This window comes from Canis lupus, chromosome 3, assembly GCF_048164855.1.
Source record: "Canis lupus baileyi chromosome 3, mCanLup2.hap1, whole genome shotgun sequence".
In the NCBI taxonomy this organism is placed as follows: domain Eukaryota; kingdom Metazoa; phylum Chordata; class Mammalia; order Carnivora; family Canidae; genus Canis; species Canis lupus.
In genome coordinates this window covers 11,446,885-11,464,626 of record NC_132840.1, presented here as the reverse complement: position 1 = coordinate 11,464,626, position 17,742 = coordinate 11,446,885, and the positions used below count along the sequence as shown (strand labels likewise).

The 17,742-nt window shown below is 42.0% G+C and overlaps 2 protein-coding genes across 2 annotated transcripts in view; both read right to left on the bottom strand.

The window, feature by feature from the left end:
- Window positions 1–8,288, bottom strand: part of PHLPP2 (PH domain and leucine rich repeat protein phosphatase 2) — a 77,233-nt gene extending 68,945 nt beyond the window's left edge. The window contains exon 1 of the mRNA XM_072817734.1: window positions 8,160–8,288. Coding sequence (XP_072673835.1) covers window positions 8,160–8,258 — 99 coding nt within the window. The 5' untranslated portion in view covers window positions 8,259–8,288. The remainder of the gene's footprint in view (window positions 1–8,159) is intronic.
- A 3,973-nt stretch (window positions 8,289–12,261) lies between these two features.
- The window catches only part of AP1G1 (adaptor related protein complex 1 subunit gamma 1), a 79,587-nt gene continuing 74,106 nt past the window's right edge, over window positions 12,262–17,742 (bottom strand). Inside the window, exon 23 of the mRNA XM_072817708.1 lies at window positions 12,262–16,470. Coding sequence (XP_072673809.1) covers window positions 16,369–16,470 — 102 coding nt within the window. The 3' untranslated portion in view covers window positions 12,262–16,368. The remainder of the gene's footprint in view (window positions 16,471–17,742) is intronic.

Genomic DNA, 17,742 nt, shown 5'->3' with positions numbered 1-17,742 from the left:
TATTTTCCATGATTTAGAACTTTAAATCCTACCATACTTATGTTTCACCCTGCCATTTTTTAGATTTGGTTCAACACTGGTCATGCTAATACACCCAGCTCACTCATTTGAATAATATCCCATTATATGAATACACTGCAATTTATTCATTCTCCTGTTGATGGCATTTAGTTTGTTTCTAATTTTTCACTGTTGGAAACTATGCTGCATTAAACATTTTTGTACATGTCTCTACAATGCAAATTGCAAGTTTCTCTAGGGTCCTGACCCTCTGCCTCAGATTCCAAATAAGTACAGAATACTGCACAAATATTCTTTCCATTCTCATCATTTCCAAACAAATTAGTGTTGCATCTGATAATCTAGGTATGTGAAATTCACACACACTGTGGTTATCTCAAAGTAAAAACAATTGCTACAGCAATATGACAAGTCTCTAAAGATCAGTATTGACCTGCTCTATTTTTATGATGGGCTATTTCTGTTCCCTTTTCTTTTTCAAGATTTTATTTATTTGAGACAGAGAGTGAGCAAGAGAGGAGGGAGGGATGGAGAAGGACAAGCAGACTCCCCGCTGAACACGGAGCCCTGCACCTGCTTACAACTGAGATGATGACCTGAGCTGAAACCAGGAATCCCATGCTTAACTGACTGAGCCACCCAGGCGCCCCTGTTCCCTTTAATATAAAGACATTTCCTCTAATACACTGCTGTACTTCTCTATGTCATTCTCCATACCTATCACTGCTTCAGTCATATCCCGCTTTTAACCCTCCCAATATACCACGATTCCACAATTCTGTGACTTGTCTGAAATGTCCTTCTCCATCTTGTCCACCTGACTAGATAGCCTTCAAAACTCTACTCACGTGTCACTCTTCCCTGTGGGGCCTTCCATGTCTCCCATCCCCATTTTCTCTGCATACCTAGAATTAGTGACTTTCTTTACTCTCTCCACAGCAGAACCTCTTCACCTTGAACCCCCATGTTTACTACTACAGGGATCACAATGTGTTTTAACCATGCATTTGATGTTTCCTCCTCTCTTCTACACTGAGAATCTATTACAGTCCTGCCTTAATACTTGAGTGGCACACTGATGCACACAGAACTCACAGAAATCACATCACATCACATCACATCACATCACATCACATCACATCACATCACAGAATGTATTCCCAGTCTGTACTTTAGCCCAATTTGCTCTGGCAAGAAGCTGAACAAACTTGAGGGGAAAGTCTCCTTTTTATACAGAGAACCCTAAAATCCTTTTTACCAACCACAAAGTAAAAAAAAAATTTTTGCTACTATTCCTTATTGGAAGTCAGAAATACCTATAAATAAAGCAAATATAATTTTTGTAATTACTGAGATTAAGTACTTGAGGGTAAATATGGCATCTTAAATTCAATTTCTAAGATGATAAAGAAACGCGAAGGAAAAGTGAGAAGGTATTTCCATGTGGGAATAAAGAAAAATATGAGTGAGAATGGCTTCGTTGTTTAAATTAAGGATAACAGGCAAATCCACTGTTTTACAGATATTAAGGATTTGAATATAGCTATTCAAAACCATGAGGATTATTACTGATTCTAACTTTAGATAAGTAGGATAAACCCCTGCTACAGGTAGGAACTAGGTCTCTCTTCTCCACAAAAGCATTTTCTCAAAGCTGAACATCTCAGAATTAACAAAGGGATTTCAAGTACTTATTTTATAAAGACAAAGGCCATCATATTTATATCAAGTAATTTTAGCCACTGAATAATTTATCACTGATTTTAAATATTCCTTCTTTTTTAGTCTTTGGGAAAGATCAACTGGCCCATCTAAAACAGTATTCTACACGGTACAGTAATATTTATACAAAGAAGCTCTCCATTCTTCACTGAGCAGAGAGAAATTTTGCTCACTATTACTGAGAACAAGTAGATAACTATTCCACAGAACCACCAAAAAGTTTCTTTTAAAAAACTTTTTAAGGTCAAATAATGGCCCAATGATCTTCTCAATCTTAGAAAAGTCAAGAAAAAAGTCCCAGGAAGTTATTATATTAGTTCACCCATGATTTTTCTTCTGTGAGGATCTTTAAAGTCATTTTTAGGGGCACCTCGGTGGCTCAGTTAGTTAAGCATCTGCCTTTGGCTCAGGTCATGATCCCAGAGTCCTGGGATGGAGCCTGCATGGGACTCCCTGCTCAGTAAGGAGGGAGTCTGCTTCTCCTTTTCCCCCTGCCATTTCCCCTGCTTGTGCTTGTTCTCTCTCTCAAATAATAAAATCTTTAAAAATATTTTTTTAAGTCATTTTTAAATGTGTTTATAGGGGTGCCTAGGCGGCTCCATTGGTTAAGCAGCAGACTTTGGCTTGGCTCATGGTCTTGAGGTCCTGGGATCCAGCCCCATGTCAAGGCTCCCTGATCAGCAGGGAATCTGACTGTTCCTCTCCCTCTGCCCCTCCCTTGCTTGTGCTCTCTCTCTCTCTCAAATAAATAAAATCTTTAAAATGTGTTTATCCATTTTCCTTAAGACCATAAATCCCTTAAAAAAAAAAAAAAGGCAGCAATAAATCCCTGGCAGCTCTTTCTGCCCATGGGTTCTGTCCCTGTGCTTTAATAAAAACGCTTTTTGCACCAGAAAAAAAATAAATAAATAAAAAGACTATAAATTCCTTAAGAACTTTACTGAAACACATGTGTTGTTGGTCGAAGAATGTATCTCCTATTTATATGATATATTCCATCCTTTAAAGATAAACTGCTGAGTTAGACCTTTAGTGGGTATCATTCTCTTAAACCTGCTCAATGGGCATTTTTAAAAGGCCTAGATACCAAGCAAGCATAGCCTTCTGGCAAAGATCTAGATGAACTGTTCAGCTATTACTAGCTATTGCTGAATTACCTAATGCTTCCTTCTCCACTGTGTAAAGCATCAGATAACTGCTGGAAAGGCCAGTACTGTCCTGATGCTTTCAGCTTTTAGAATCACTTTTCCACTGAAATTGTTAAGATTTTAAGAAGATTCTCCCTAGCCTCAGCAATCAGACAACAAAAAGACATTAAAGGCATTCAAATTGGCAAAGAAGAAGTCAAACTCTCCCTCTTCGCCGATGACATGATACTCTACATAAAAAACCCAAAAGTCTCCACCCCAAGATTGCTAGAACTCATACAGCAATTTGGTAGCGTGGCAGGATACAAAATCAATGCCCAGAAGTCAGTGGCATTTCTATACACTAACAATGAGACTGAAGAAAGAGAAATTAAGGAGTCAATCCCATTTACAATTGCACCCAAAAGCATAAGATACCTAGGAATAAACCTCACCAAAGATGTAAAGGATCTATACCCTCAAAACTATAGAACACTTCTGAAAGAAATTGAGGAAGACACAAAGAGATGGAAAAATATTCCATGCTCATGGATTGGCAGAATTAATATTGTGAAAATGTCAATGTTACCCAGGGCAATATACACGTTTAATGCAATCCCTATCAAAATACCATGGACTTTCTTCAGAGAGTTAGAACAAATTATTTTAAGATTTGTGTGGAATCAGAAAAGACCCCGAATAGCCAGGGGAATTTTAAAAAAGAAAACCATATCTGGGGGCATCACAATGCCAGATTTCAGGTTGTACTACAAAGCTGTGGTCATCAAGACAGTGTGGTACTGGCACAAAAACAGACACATAGATCAGTGGAACAGAATAGAGAATCCAGAAGTGGACCCTGAACTTTATGGGCAACTAATATTCGATAAAGGAGGAAAGACTATCCATTGGAAGAAAGACAGTCTCTTCAATAAATGGTGCTGGGAAAATTGGACATCCACATGCAGAAGAATGAAACTAGACCACTCTCTTTCACCATACACAAAGATAAACTCAAAATGGATGAAAGATCTAAATGTGAGACAAGATTCCATCAAAATCCTAGAGAAGAACACAGGCAACACCCTTTTTGAACTCGGCCATAGTAACTTCTTGCAAGATACATCCACGAAGGCAAAAGAAACAAAAGCAAAAATGAACTATTGGGACTTCATCAAGATAAGAAGCTTTTGCACAGCAAAGGATACAGTCAACAAAACTCAAAGACAACCTACAGAATGGGAGAAGATATTTGCAAATGACATATCAGATAAAGGGCTAGTTTCCAAGATCTATAAAGAACTTATTAAACTCAACACCAAAGAAACAAACAATCCAATCATGAAATGGGCAAAAGACATGAACAGAAATCTCACAGAGGAAGACATAGACATGGCCAACATGCATATGAGAAAATGCTCTGCATCACTTGCCATCAGGGAAATACAAATCAAAACTACAATGAGATACCACCTCACACCAGTGAGAATGGGGAAAATTAACAAGGCAGGAAACCACAAATGTTGGAGAGGATGCGGAGAAAAGGGAACCCTCTTACACTGTTGGTGGGAATGTGAACTGGTGCAGCCACTCTGGAAAACTGTGTGGAGGTTCCTCAAACAGTTAAAAATATACCTGCCCTACGACCCAGCAATTGCACTGTTGGGGATTTACCCCAAAGATACAGATGCAATGAAACGCCGGGACACCTGCACCCCGATGTTTCTAGCAGCAATGGCCACGATAGCCAAACTGTGGAAGGAGCCTCGGTGTCCAACGAAAGATGAATGGATAAAGAAGATGTGGTTTATGTATACAATGGAATATTACTCAGCTATTAGAAATGACAAATACCCACCATTTGCTTCAACGTGGATGGAACTGGAGGGTATTATGCTGAGTGAAGTAAGTCAGTCGGAGAAGGACAAACATTATATGTTCTCATTCATTTGGGGAATATAAATAATAGTGAAAGGGAAAATAAGGGAAGGGAGAAGAAATGTGTGGGAAATATCAGAAAGGGAGACAGAACGTAAAGACTGCTAACTCTGGGAAACGAACTAGGGGTGGTAGAAGGGGAGGAGGGCGGGGGGTGGGAGTGAATGGGTGACGGGCACTGGGTGTTATTCTGTATGTTAGTAAATTGAACACCAATAAAAAAAAAAAAAAAAAGAAGATTCTCTTGCTTCCCTTACTCTTACATAAAAACTGTTGACAAACTTTTCTAAAAGGAACAGGTCTATAATCACCTCTCACATCAAACAAGTGTAAAAGCACATTTAAGATTTAAAATAGGGGCATCTGGGTGGCTTAGTCGGTTAAGCACGTCTGACTTGATTTCAGCTCAGGTCCTGATCTCAGGATGGTGAGAGGGAGCCTCATCAGGCTCTGCACTGCTTGAGATTCTCTCTCTCCGTCTGCCCCTCCCCCACCCTCTCCCTTAAAAAAAAAAAAAGATTGAAATACAGTTCTAAAAACTGCAAGTCTTTAGAAGCCATGAATAAAGTACCCACTTCAGTTTTAAGCTTTTAACTCTCTAAAAATGAAAATAACATGAGGGCTGTGATCAGTTCAAAGGTGATAAACTATTAAACACCCACATACAATTAACTCTAAGATATGTATGGGAAAAAGTCTGCTCAAGTAACTCTCCCTACTGAGTTCTATTAGAATGTGAAATACCATAAGGTAGGAGATATGCTCCTGCATTCAAAACTTTAAAACAATATGGGCTCATCTCTAGGAATATACATGTTAAGCAATATTTTGGAAAGAGTGGGATCCGGTAAGGAGAAGAAGAATATTTCAGTTTATTAAAAATCTTGGTATTGATTTTTAAAAACCATAAACGCACATTATTTGGGTACAAACTTGAAACCAGTACTGACAAAAATGGATTTCATGGCACTTGCAGTCCAGTTTATGATCTATCTTCTATAGTCTAAGTAAAAATATAATCCCAAAATTGTAGCAACCATCTGGAATATTATTCTTCAAAGTTACTCCCAATAATCTTAAGAATATTACAAATACTACACCTATATTCCAACAACAACAGTAAAGGAGTACACTCTAATTAGTAATTCACTAAATACATCTGGAATTAGATTTTGAGGCTAACTTTCGAATACCCCATATGATGGACCTAGATCTAATCTGGCTAAATTATACTGGCTTAGTTACAGTAGCCTTTTTATGAAGATCTATATTACTTGACAATAATGCTCCTGACTTCGCAGTTAGTATAAAAGCATTACAAAAAAGAACGATAAGCCTTGTCCAAAGGGTCTTCAAAGGACAGGTAGGAAATTATGACTTCTATCCATATATTCTTTTCCAGCTTCATCTGGCACAAAATTCAACCACTCAGCTACTTAAGGAAACTTTTGTATGTCGAACACGCAGCACCTATTCTCCATAGCCAATCCCATTTATTTGCAAGGATTATTTAAAGCATTGACCATATGCAATAAAGCAAGAGATGCAAGAGCATTTAGACACTGTCAACCTCCCATAACACCAACTCAGTACTATAATCAAGATCAATTTCTGGAATCTTTCTAATGGTTCCCACATTGGAACCCAGGGAAACCAGTGGTAAATCTGACCACTTCCTGAAAGTCTAGGAAGGCAGGACCCTTGAATCAAGAGCCTCCTTTCTCAGTTCCTTCCATCTCTCATCAATTCATTCCCTCCCCCACAAAAAGTTGTCATAAAAAAAGCCAAGGTTGTTTATCTTCTAGGCCAGAGGCCATTACCTATCTCTCAGACCTGCCATATCCTGATAAGCCACAGCAGAACTTTTTTTTTAAAGTTCATTGACAATTTACATTTGATGACCTTACAGTTTTAAATAAGTATCTAAAAGCCTTAAAGTCATTATATTTTAAATTTATGGTTAAATAAGTTAAAATAAACATGTACAAGGTTTAGGCAGAAGTAAAGAATAAACTATGAAAAGTTACTGCTTTAAGTCTGCATTAAGACTGGGAGATGATAGCAAAAAAAAAAAAAAGTCTTCTATTTTACAGAGCTCTATTTTATGTTGTTTCATGGATGGGTTCACCAGATGCTTCACATCCATTTTTTTTTTTTTTCCAGTGTTCCCATGTTGTAGTAGTGTCCTACGAATAATCTCAATCAATGTACAGGGCTCATCCTTAATTCCAACTGCCAACTATTACTTAATAGATTTTTTTTAACATCGTGTATTTTCACTGTTTTTGCAAAGTATTTCTGAAAGACATCAAAACCTCTAAACGTTCTTTTCTCTCTTACATCTCAGTGGCCAAGTTTTAAATCCTGCTGATTTCCTCTTCTAGAACTCTATTATCATCAGGACATCATGTTTACACACTTGACCTACAGAAAAATTCCTCTCCAACTATTTCAGAGGCCAGCAGAAAACTCTATCCAGTTGGTCTCCCTACAACTCCTTTAAACCATCTTTACCGTCGCCCTCCCGACCCTACATTTCCTGTGCATCGAAACTTCTTGTCATCCCCTCCAAGGCTCCACCACTCGCGCCCCGCCAACATCTGCTTTCATTTTCCTCCTACTCCCCCCCGGGCCTGCCCCCGAGCCCCGCGGGCTGCCTGTTGCATAACCGCTCCCCACTGCCGCCTCGCCCGGCTCCCGCACGCAGGAATGCCCTTCCTGCCGAACCCCTCCTCTCTGCAGCAACGCGCCCAGAGCCTCCCCGAGCTCCGGCTGCCGCGGGGATCCTCTCCGCAGACGGGCAGGTGGAGCCTCAGAGCGGGCAGCCGGGTCCCAGCTCGGGCGGCGAGCCCCGCGGCAGAGCCGGCCCGCTCCGCCCGGCGCAGCCCCGAGCACACGGCGGCGCCCGGCCAATCACCGCCGCCGTCCTCCCGCTCGGGTGATGTCTTCAGGTGTCCGGGGAGAAAGCCCTGCGTACTCCCCGCGCGCTCTCCGCCCCGAACGAGGCCGAGGGCGGCCGAGGCGGGCCCCCGGGTCCCGCGGCAGCCGGGTGGGCGGCGGCGGCCGGGCGGGCGGCGGCCCGAAGGCGTGGGCCTGCGAGGCGGGTGGCGCGCGGCCAGGGATGGGCAGCCGAGGGGGCCGGAGGCGGCTGCGGCCTCGGCGGGGGCGGGCGCGGGCGCGGGCGCGGGCGCGGAGGCCTGGGCCGGGGCCGCGGCGCCCCCCGCCGGACTGCGGGGCCGCGGGCGGCGAAGCGGACAGACTGACGCGGCGCGGGGGTCGCCGGCCGCCCTGCCACCGCGCGGGCCGGGGGCGGCCTCTCTCCGCCCCGGGGTCCTCCCCCGCCCGCCTCACCTTCAGGACCCGAATCCCGCCCGGCCGGCGGCTCGCGGGCGCTTCGGGCGGCTCCGGGGGCTCGAGCGGGCCCGCGGGCCCCGGCTCCACCTCCCCCATCGGCGGCGGAGGCTGCACTGGGACGCCGGGCCGGCGCGACGGCGCGCGGAACCTCGGCGGCGCGCGCGAGCAGCCCGCGGCCCCGCCCCGCCCCCCGGGCCCCGCCCCGCCCCCCCGGGCCCCGCCCCGCCCCCCGGGCCCCGCCCCGCCCCGCCCCCCGGGCCCCGCCCCGCCCGCAGCCCAGCGGGACCAGCGTAGCTGCGGGCCCCGCGCAGCCCCGGCTCAGCTCCGCGAGCCGCAGCCCGACTGGGCGGCGGCGCAACCCAGGCGGCCGGAGCCGGGCGCCTCCACAGGCTGGGCCTGCGCCCCCAGCCGCCCTCCAAGCCGAGGCGGCTGGGAGGGTTATTTGCTGCTACCACCGCCCCCGAAGTACCGGCTGGACGGACTAGGGGCAGGGGAGTCTGCGCCCGTTAGTGGTGACAGGACGCTGCCTGGCGCTCGGGGTGGCTCTTGTAACTTACCTCTCCCTGATGTTTCCTCTTTCTGCTTCGAAACTGGCCTGTCACCCTCACATGCAAAGCCACTGAATGGATTGTTGAGAATATCCCTTAGCAGGGCCTTTTCTCTTCCGTATTACAGATGCTCACGATGTTCTTTAGCAAATTCGACCCAACCTCGTGTACAAGATGTCAACTCACCGCCCAGCCACATTTTAATTCACTTTTCTCCTCCTTTCGGTAAAAGTACCAGAATTCCTTACTCTGCCTCAAGCCATAATATGGTCCAAGACCATTTTATTATTTGCAAGGCTAATTCAGAAAATCCTTAAAAGCTAATTATTTTAATTCCTGCAGTGATGGTACTTTTGTGACTAGCCAGACTGCCAAATTTGGAGTCAGATAGCCTGATTCCAGATCTGAGCTCTACCTCTTATTACACCTATACTCTTGTGCAATTTACTTGATTTGAGCCTTTGTTTCTTAGCTGTGAAATAGAAATGAGTATCTAGCAGTTACTATCAAGATTTTGTGAATGTACACAAAATGCTTAGTAGGGGGGATCCCTGGGTGGCGCAGCGGTTTAGCGCCTGCCTTTGGCCCAGGGCGCGATCCTGGAGACCCGGGATCGAATCCCACGTCGGGCTCCAGGTGCATGGAGCCTGCTTCTCCCTCTGCCTGTGTCTCTGCCTCTCTCTCTCTCTGTGTGACTATCATTAAAAAAAAAAAAAAAAAAAAAAAGCTTAGTAGGGATTCATAGGAGCCATTCTAATTATGATCTTCCAAATTCAAGATTTACTCAGTTTCTCAGGTGGAGGAACTCTTCTACTCTTAATTCTACTCTAAATTTTCCTAGGAAACCTTTTAGACTTCTGGATTTTAGGGCTTTCCCTCTTACACAGGTGTTAATAAATCTTCAAGCAACATGTAAGAAATTAAGCACCAAAAAATCAGTAATTCCCTGATCTTTGAACAATTGGTAAAAATGGTTATCACCTATCCACTGCTCCAGCTTGCCTAGTCCATACCAACTGTATGTTTAAAATATTTTAATTATAGGCTTAGTACAAGAGAATTTGAGATCTAACAGTCAGTCTGTGTCCCCTCTCTACTATACGATATGTATCCATTTGGAGATTTTTAAATCCCAAGACAAAATTTGACTCCTGTAGATTCTGATTCGATACAAGTTTGGTCACTACTTTCTCCCTTCATATGAGCTACTTTGCCTATACCAAAATCCCGATCTCCAGTAGTTTTCGTTAGTCTCATTTTAAAATTAAAAATGACTTCTGTGAGTCTGATATAAAGTGAAAAAAGCTCTTAGGTTGACTACCTCCTGGGTCTTCCTTCTACCTTGAAACTACTTTTAAGAAAGCTACTTAAAGGAATTGATTTCTGGGCAGCCCTGGTGGCCCAGTGGTTTAGCGCCACCTTCAGCCTGGGGCGTTATCCTGGAGGCCCCGGGATTGAGTCCCACATGGGGTCCCTGCATGGAGCCTGCTTCTCCCTCTGCCTGTGTCTCTGCCTCTCTCTCTCTCTCTCTCATGAATAAATGGGTAAAATCTTAAAAAAAAAAAAAATTAAAAAAAAAAGTTGATTCCCATTTCAATGATTCCTGGGTAACTTCTTCCAGCAAGAACACTGGTATACAAGCTATAGGTACCCATATGGGAAGAGAAGTGGACTTTGACCAAGGGCAGAGCGGAAAGACCAAAATATGGTCCAGAATTAGTGTTTCTGAAAGCCTGTTTCTTGAGGTTTTATACATTACACATTCCTGATCTTATAAGAAGCTTTTTATTGATTGATCACCTGCACGAAAAGGATTTTATCCCAGGACCAGCATTTTGAGTTCGTGCTGGGGAACAGTGGTGGTAGATTGGTTTTCTCCATTAATGTAATAAAGGCTAATGCATCAATTCAGAATACAAGCATATGCTGAAAGTTATGTATTCACTACTTCTTCTTTCATCAACAACAGTAGTACCTCTTTCAAAAGGAAAACAAAAACAAAAAAACTACCAGCCCAGATGCTGCGGGAAATCATATGATGTAGCTCTTTAAAGGTCTCCATGTTTTAAGATCCAATTCAGGAATCAACCAATTGATTCTTTTTTTCAAGTCATGTACTGCCATTAACATTTTATACTGTTTCAAAGGTCACATATTCATGTTCTTCCCCAGTTCAAGGCAATGTGCATTATGTATGCCAAGGGTTATGTAACTACAATTTCTGGAAATGGTAAACAGCTGAGACTAACCCTAAAAATAAATTCCTCTGGGAATTTCTGTGCAAAAATCCATCTGCCCTCACTGCAGGTTCATCGTTACAAAAATTACTGTTTAGATCAAGCCAAGAGACAGAGAAGTCATTACTGCCTCCTCTTCTGTATCGTTTCTGTAAGCAGCTGCACATACCTCTCCCTCCACGGAGAGGAAAGGACATACATACGTTTTATCACAGGAGCTTTTCCTAACCCTCACTATAAAATCAAAAGAAAGTCTGGAGAAGAAAAGTTCATCTGTCAAAATGTGGTAGAAGAGCCATAAGGTTTTACCACATTCACTTATTTATAGCTAGTTCCCACTCCTTTAATGATCACAAAGTCATCTTTAAGCCTAAATCTCTTATTTCTACCACAGATTAAACAGATTTAGATATGTTTTATTTTAGTTCCAAAGAAACAGTATTTACCTGGCCTCAGGGTTTTAAGGAATATATTTTCAAAATATGGGGACAATTGAACTAGGAGAGGAAATAGCATGGAAAACCCTGAAAAGTGATAAAATTAATTCAGTCCTTCTGGACTAAAGTTCAAATCTGAACACTATTCTCTGTATTTGCTGAGTAAATGACTGAAGTCTATTACTGGTCGAACTTTTCTATTGTAGTTTTTATATTTCCTGCTACATGAAATTATATGCAGATAAACATGTTAACTAAATTTAATATTAGAAACAAAGATGAATTTTAACTAAGCCACATACAAGGAAAGATTACAGAAATGTCAGTTATCAAACAGTGCCAAAGGGCACTCCTGCATAAACTAAATAAATAACAAGGCTTCTCTTTTTCTCCTCACTTAGGGGGCTTTCACACGCTCTCCCCCTTCACAATCAAGGGAAATAGGGATCACCCCTGATGGATAGAAAACCTACATCCAACCATTTTTACTTCTATGGAAGAATTCATATAAAATAGATCATGAAATAGAATTCATTTTGGCTGGTCAAACCTTCTTCCCAGTCACAGATATACTTAAACATAATTTACAAATAGAAACTTGTAACTAAAAACCATGGCCACCCCTAAATACACATTTCACCTTGATACAATTCCTTTGCCTTGTTTGAAAATTTACCCATGTGGAGAAGTAAGCATTATTTAAAATTCCCAATTGCACTTTTGACTGTCTGTAAACTGCAAGTATTTTTTAGGTTGCTCAAATTTCTCTAGGTGAGATTTGTGTAAAAAACGTTAACAGGTAAGTTTAGGTCAAAGCTCTGGAATAAGAATTCATTCAAGGCTTCTCTAATGCACTTGTAAGAAGCAAGGAAGCAAATTTTAAATCATTGAGTATTGACTTTTTATTATTAGTCACTGTTCATAATTTGTTTCAACCAAAAGACAATACACACAGCAGAATTCTAATGCATCCCAATGTAAATGTTTACATCCATTTTATTCCTCACTCACCTCTAAGACTTATCATTTAATTTTAAATTTTTTTTACATCTCAAAAATATGTCTGCAATAATTAGAATTAGCCGTCCCACTTAGAAACAGCCTTTTAATATTTTTACAGTAAAGAAGATGTGATGGGGCTTAATGAAAATGTAACTTACAACAATTATGAAAGAAAAGGGACTTTACAGGGACACAATGGGAGTTCACAAAGGAAAGAGTTCAGAAACTCTTTCCCATGCGCCCTGCCCCCCCAAAATTGAAAACAAAAACAAAACACACAAAGCGCAACAGCAGGTTCCAAAAACAAAAACAAAAAAAACTCCAATGCTCCATCCTGAGGCCAGAATCAGCCTCAAGGAAGTTCATGAAGCAACTGTGCAAGCTGCTTCAGCACGTTCTTCTGTTTAGGTGTCCTGGGTCCTAGAACCCTGCAGATGGAGCCCACTCACTACTATTGCTTGAAAAAGAGTGATTGACTTCCACTTCTACAAGCAGCCCCACCCTCCTGAGCCAAAGCTGGTCAAAGTGTTTTCAACTTCAGGACTTTCCTTCTTCAAGTGACCCTCCCCACCCCCAAACGCTTGAGTATACAGTCCTGTACCACCTCTCTACCAACCACAAATTCGTGACTATCCATTTTTTGCTCTAATTCTCACTCGGTGTAGGACAATGTAGATAAAATACATTCACTAGGAAAAAATATTCACAAACTCTTTCTTCCCCCTAGCTCTCATGGCCCAAGTATTTTCCAATGCAGAAAGTAATAAAGTTGAACCTCAAAAACAGTATCCCTTAACTTCCAACCTCTTCTAAGAGAACTGAAAATGAAAAGCATGTTATACAGTAGATGGAAATACTCAAACCGTTAATCCTGAACAGTTTAAAGGTCTACTCTCTTTTATATGAATGGGACAAATAAAGGGCATGTACCACATCTTTAACCAGTAAGAGGAAAGAATTCCCTCCCAAAAGTTACACTGAGGAATGTTTCTTTAAATGAGAAAGACCTTAAAAAATGAACAGATGACCACTACACACAGCATAAAACATTCCATGACTGTCCAAATCACCTCAAGGTAACAGCACCAGAGCACTGTGGGAGAAGCTTCTCAGGTAGAGCACACTTCCTACAGTTTTTTTTATATTACTTAGATGAATTCTCCCTTAGGATTACTTGGGTGGAAGGGTTGGGAGTGATAGGATACACTACTCTGAAAGAAGGGGGGTAAAATGAGGTAAAAGTGCATGTGTAATTGTCCAAGTATGTGGAGGCTCACTGCTTATCACCCTAGGGTTATTAAAACAGCCATAGAAATCACTCTTTCCTTACAATGGCTCTGATGCTGTAAATCTATCCAAATTTGCTCCCCCTTGCATGGTCATACCAGGGAAAGAAATTACTGAAATGTGTTAAGTATTCATAGAAATTAAGAGATTTCTCCTTTAGCAGCAAGGCCAAGCACAAGGAGAACTAATTCTGATCCTAGAAACTAAGGCACGCTGAAGCCTTCAAAGATCCGATCATTTGCAAAAGTCTTCACAACTGTCAGGATCCTAGGCAGCTTTCTGGCTGCTAGTTCTTCAGTGTGGTGCTCAGCTTCACTCTCCAAAATCACTTCAAATATTCTATGCAGCACCCTTTGCGTTAAGGCCATGATTTGTATTCTGTCTAGACAAAGCCATGGATAATCATAGAACTCCACCTCAAAAAAATTATAATCACCCACGGAGATGCTTTGTTACTAGAATAGACCCTTTCTAGCTCCGCTAGCTAGCACTGTCTGATAGCATGCATGGTCTTCGGCAGATTTCTGATATTCAATTCAGTCCAACTAAAGAAACTTGAGCTGGTCAACTATTAACATGAGAGAAAATAAAGCCTCCAACCCAGAGGAATGTTAGATAAATTCTACTCGAGAAATCCACCAATATTATGTTAATCCTATCATGTTTCACAGCATTAAGTATCCATCCAATGAAATCAGTCTGCAAAGAATTCTTTAAAGGCTATTCTTCATTGCACAGGCAGAGCAAGTTGTCTGAAACATACACTAGTCCACACTTGCCTTTACTGAAATCTGTGCACAAGATAATATCCTGTTCTTGACTCAGTCAACCATTTGCCCAGTAGAGTAAGTTTTTGGAAATCTTGCTCTTTTATACACATAAGACCAGAAAGTTTCCCTTTGGAGCCTTTTAGCTCAACCCCAGTTTGTCAAATGTTAGAAATAACCTAGCATCTGATACAGAGCTAGATATGACAAGACACTGATTTTAAGTAAAGGCTTGGTGAAATGGGGGGGGGGGGGTATCTGAATCCAAGTTTAAGACGAAAGCCAAAGTAGTCAGCATACTGTACTCAATACAGTAATGACTGCAAACATTTTAAGAGCAAGGTGGACCTGACTTTTCCTTTCCTCTTTAGTACATGAGACATGGTGCCCGTGTACCTGAACATACACAGTACATTCACCATGTGCCACCAGTCACCTTACCTCATTCTAGTAACTCAGTGTTAAAGTTTAATAACACGAGTCCTTTCTAAACAGCACTTGGCACTCTCACTAGTTTAAAAAACTCTAGACCTCAGGTCTTTGATGCAGATATTCATGAAACTAGCCTCTCATGAGACCAACTTCTCAGACTCAGGAAAGGATATGCCTACTGCATGGTGTCTTTTTTTTTTTTTTTTTTTTTTTCCGTATGGTGTCCTTAAGGACTTCCTCTCACACTGGGGGCAAGGAAGCTACAAGGCTTCATTCCAACACCATAAAGTACAATATAGGAAAGATTTCTTTAACCGCGTGGTCTTTATTTCAGTGCCAGTGTTACAGATACAACACAAATGTTCCAGTTAGAAGAAGGAATTCAAACGGAATGCCAAGGTCCAAGCCAGGCTCAGGAAATAAAAAGGAAGATTTGGAGTAATGGAGAAGATGACTCCAATATGCTCTAGGGTGAGTCTGATACTCACTCTTCCTATGGGCAAAGGTGCTTTTGTTAAGGAGTCTGGTCTTAAAAAGCAAACTCCTCTTTCCACCCATTTACCACAGTTCAACAGGCAAGTTATGGGCTTGGGAGAAACTTTAAAATCTGTTGTGGGAACAGGGGCATTAATAATTATTAATATACCTTTTAGAAGTTGTCCACTTTGCACTTTCAGGGGAATCAATTTTGAAAATCATGGAGAGTATTCGTGACTACAGCTAAAGTATGGAGAGAAAGGGGAGCTGGAAGAGCCTTGGGAGTTTCTATTACAAATAGAGCACCATATCCTTCATGCCAAATCTCTTTTTAACTCCATCTGTCCAGTGTTTACAAATAACCTCTCCAGGTCTGCCCAGGTCTTGGTAACAAACATACATACATGTGTGTGTCTGTGTGTATACAGCAATGCACAGAAAAGGCTACCAGGAGCCTAATGCCTCTTTCAAACACTGGGGGAACCAGTAGAAAAAGGCAGGGCTCCCTAATGTCCATTGTTAACATTTCCATTCTGAATGCCTGATGTTAAAGCGCCTGAAGATGGTAACCCAGCTAGTGAGGAATGAATACCCCACCTCGCCCAGTCCACAGAACAACACAGTAGAAAGAAGGGATAACTCTTTGCTGCAGAGACAGAGTGAGTGTTTTCTTGCCATGGATTCCAGTCCTCTCCTCCAGACCAGCTGCTTATTTCCTCAGGGGCCCAGGGAATGTTGATTCTGGCTGTAAATGTGGGAGGGGTGGAGAAGTGCGGACAAAGGAGAAGAGGAGGAAGAGTGCAAAGTAGCCTCCAGAAGCAGCCGGCCTCAACAGTGGAGGAGAGGAGATTCGTCTTTGACAATGCTTTAAGGTCAGCAATAACTTCAGGAAAATCCTCAACAGTTCTCTTCAGCTCCTCATGCCCATGGTACAGTTGGGGGGGACTTGCCAGCGATCACAACCTCCTTCCCAGAGTTCCTTTGATTGAGTGGGACAAGAATGAGAATGGTGCCAGCCCTCATTGCCAGGACTGAGGGGGAAAGTTGTTCACCTCTGCTAGATCTTGCATTGCTGAGCCCTTGTGGTTATATGTGAGCTTGATCCGCATTCGCAGCTGTTGCTATAGAAGAACAGAGAATCACAAATTATGCACTGAAAGGAAATCTCTAGAATCTGTGTGGTCCACAAATAGACTTTTAATCTCAGAGAAATTATTTTAGGGCAAAGCTGTCTCTTAAAAATGACACACAGGCAAAAAACCATAACCACCACCACTACTGCCTAGTACTCTGGTCAACTCCATGCAGTCAAGTAAGAACACATTGTCAGTGTCAATCCTAAAACTGCATAACAGGACAGAACCACTCAGGAGCATTTTCAGAGTAATGCTGGCTAAGTGCTTCTCAAAAAGATTCAATGATTGTATCCAAGTTTTCAGAAAAATGAGGTAAACATACTCATCTTATGCTCTACACTCAGAAATACTGTTGCTTTGTCTGTAAAACCAATAGTAAATGTGAACATAAACTTATTTTGTTGCCAATACATAAAAGAGTTAACTTACAGTAACAGAATTTAAGAGAACTAATTATAAATCCTTTTAACTTTATGTGGCAGATTTCAAACATTAATGCACTAAGGAAATTTTTACTCTATGTATCAGGTCATCAAAGGAATCTGCTTGTACTATAGGCAGATACTCAAAATACAGTGACTAGCAGAGGAAAGGCAAAATGTTATAAAAGGAAGAAATCATACTGGGGTTATGAGACACTGCTAGAAATCTTTCAAAGTGAAGAAATTCTCTGAACCATTTTCAAAAACTGAAAACTAGTCGATTGCTATTAAAAGTGGAGTCAATTTACTTCTTTGAGAAGATATAATGAAAATATTGCTTCATCTCAGTTTCTTCCTTTTTTAAAAGATTTTACTACAGAGGAAGAGAGAGTACAAGCACATGCAGAAGGAGAGGGAGAACCAGGCTCCCCACTGAGCAGAGAGCCCAACATGGGGCTCAATCCCATGATCTAGGGATCACAACCTGATCCGAAGACAGACACTTCACTGACTGAGCCACCCAGGCTCCTCTTAATTTGTTTCTAAGCTACTTTTCATTTGGCTAATTCATTTAAAATGCCTCCATTTTTACTGTGCACACATATTATAGTAGTAAGTGTGGATATATGGGGACCTACAGATACTCTTTACCTAGACTGCAACTTGTGTAAAGACTAAAATGTCTAAGGGGCATTTGAGTGGTGTAGTTGGTTAGGTATCTCTTAGTTTCTGGTCAGGTCATGATCTTAGGGTCATGAAATCAAGCCCTGTGTTAAGCTCTGGACTCAGCACAGAGTCTACTTGAGATTCTCTCTCCCTCTTCCCCTCCCCCATG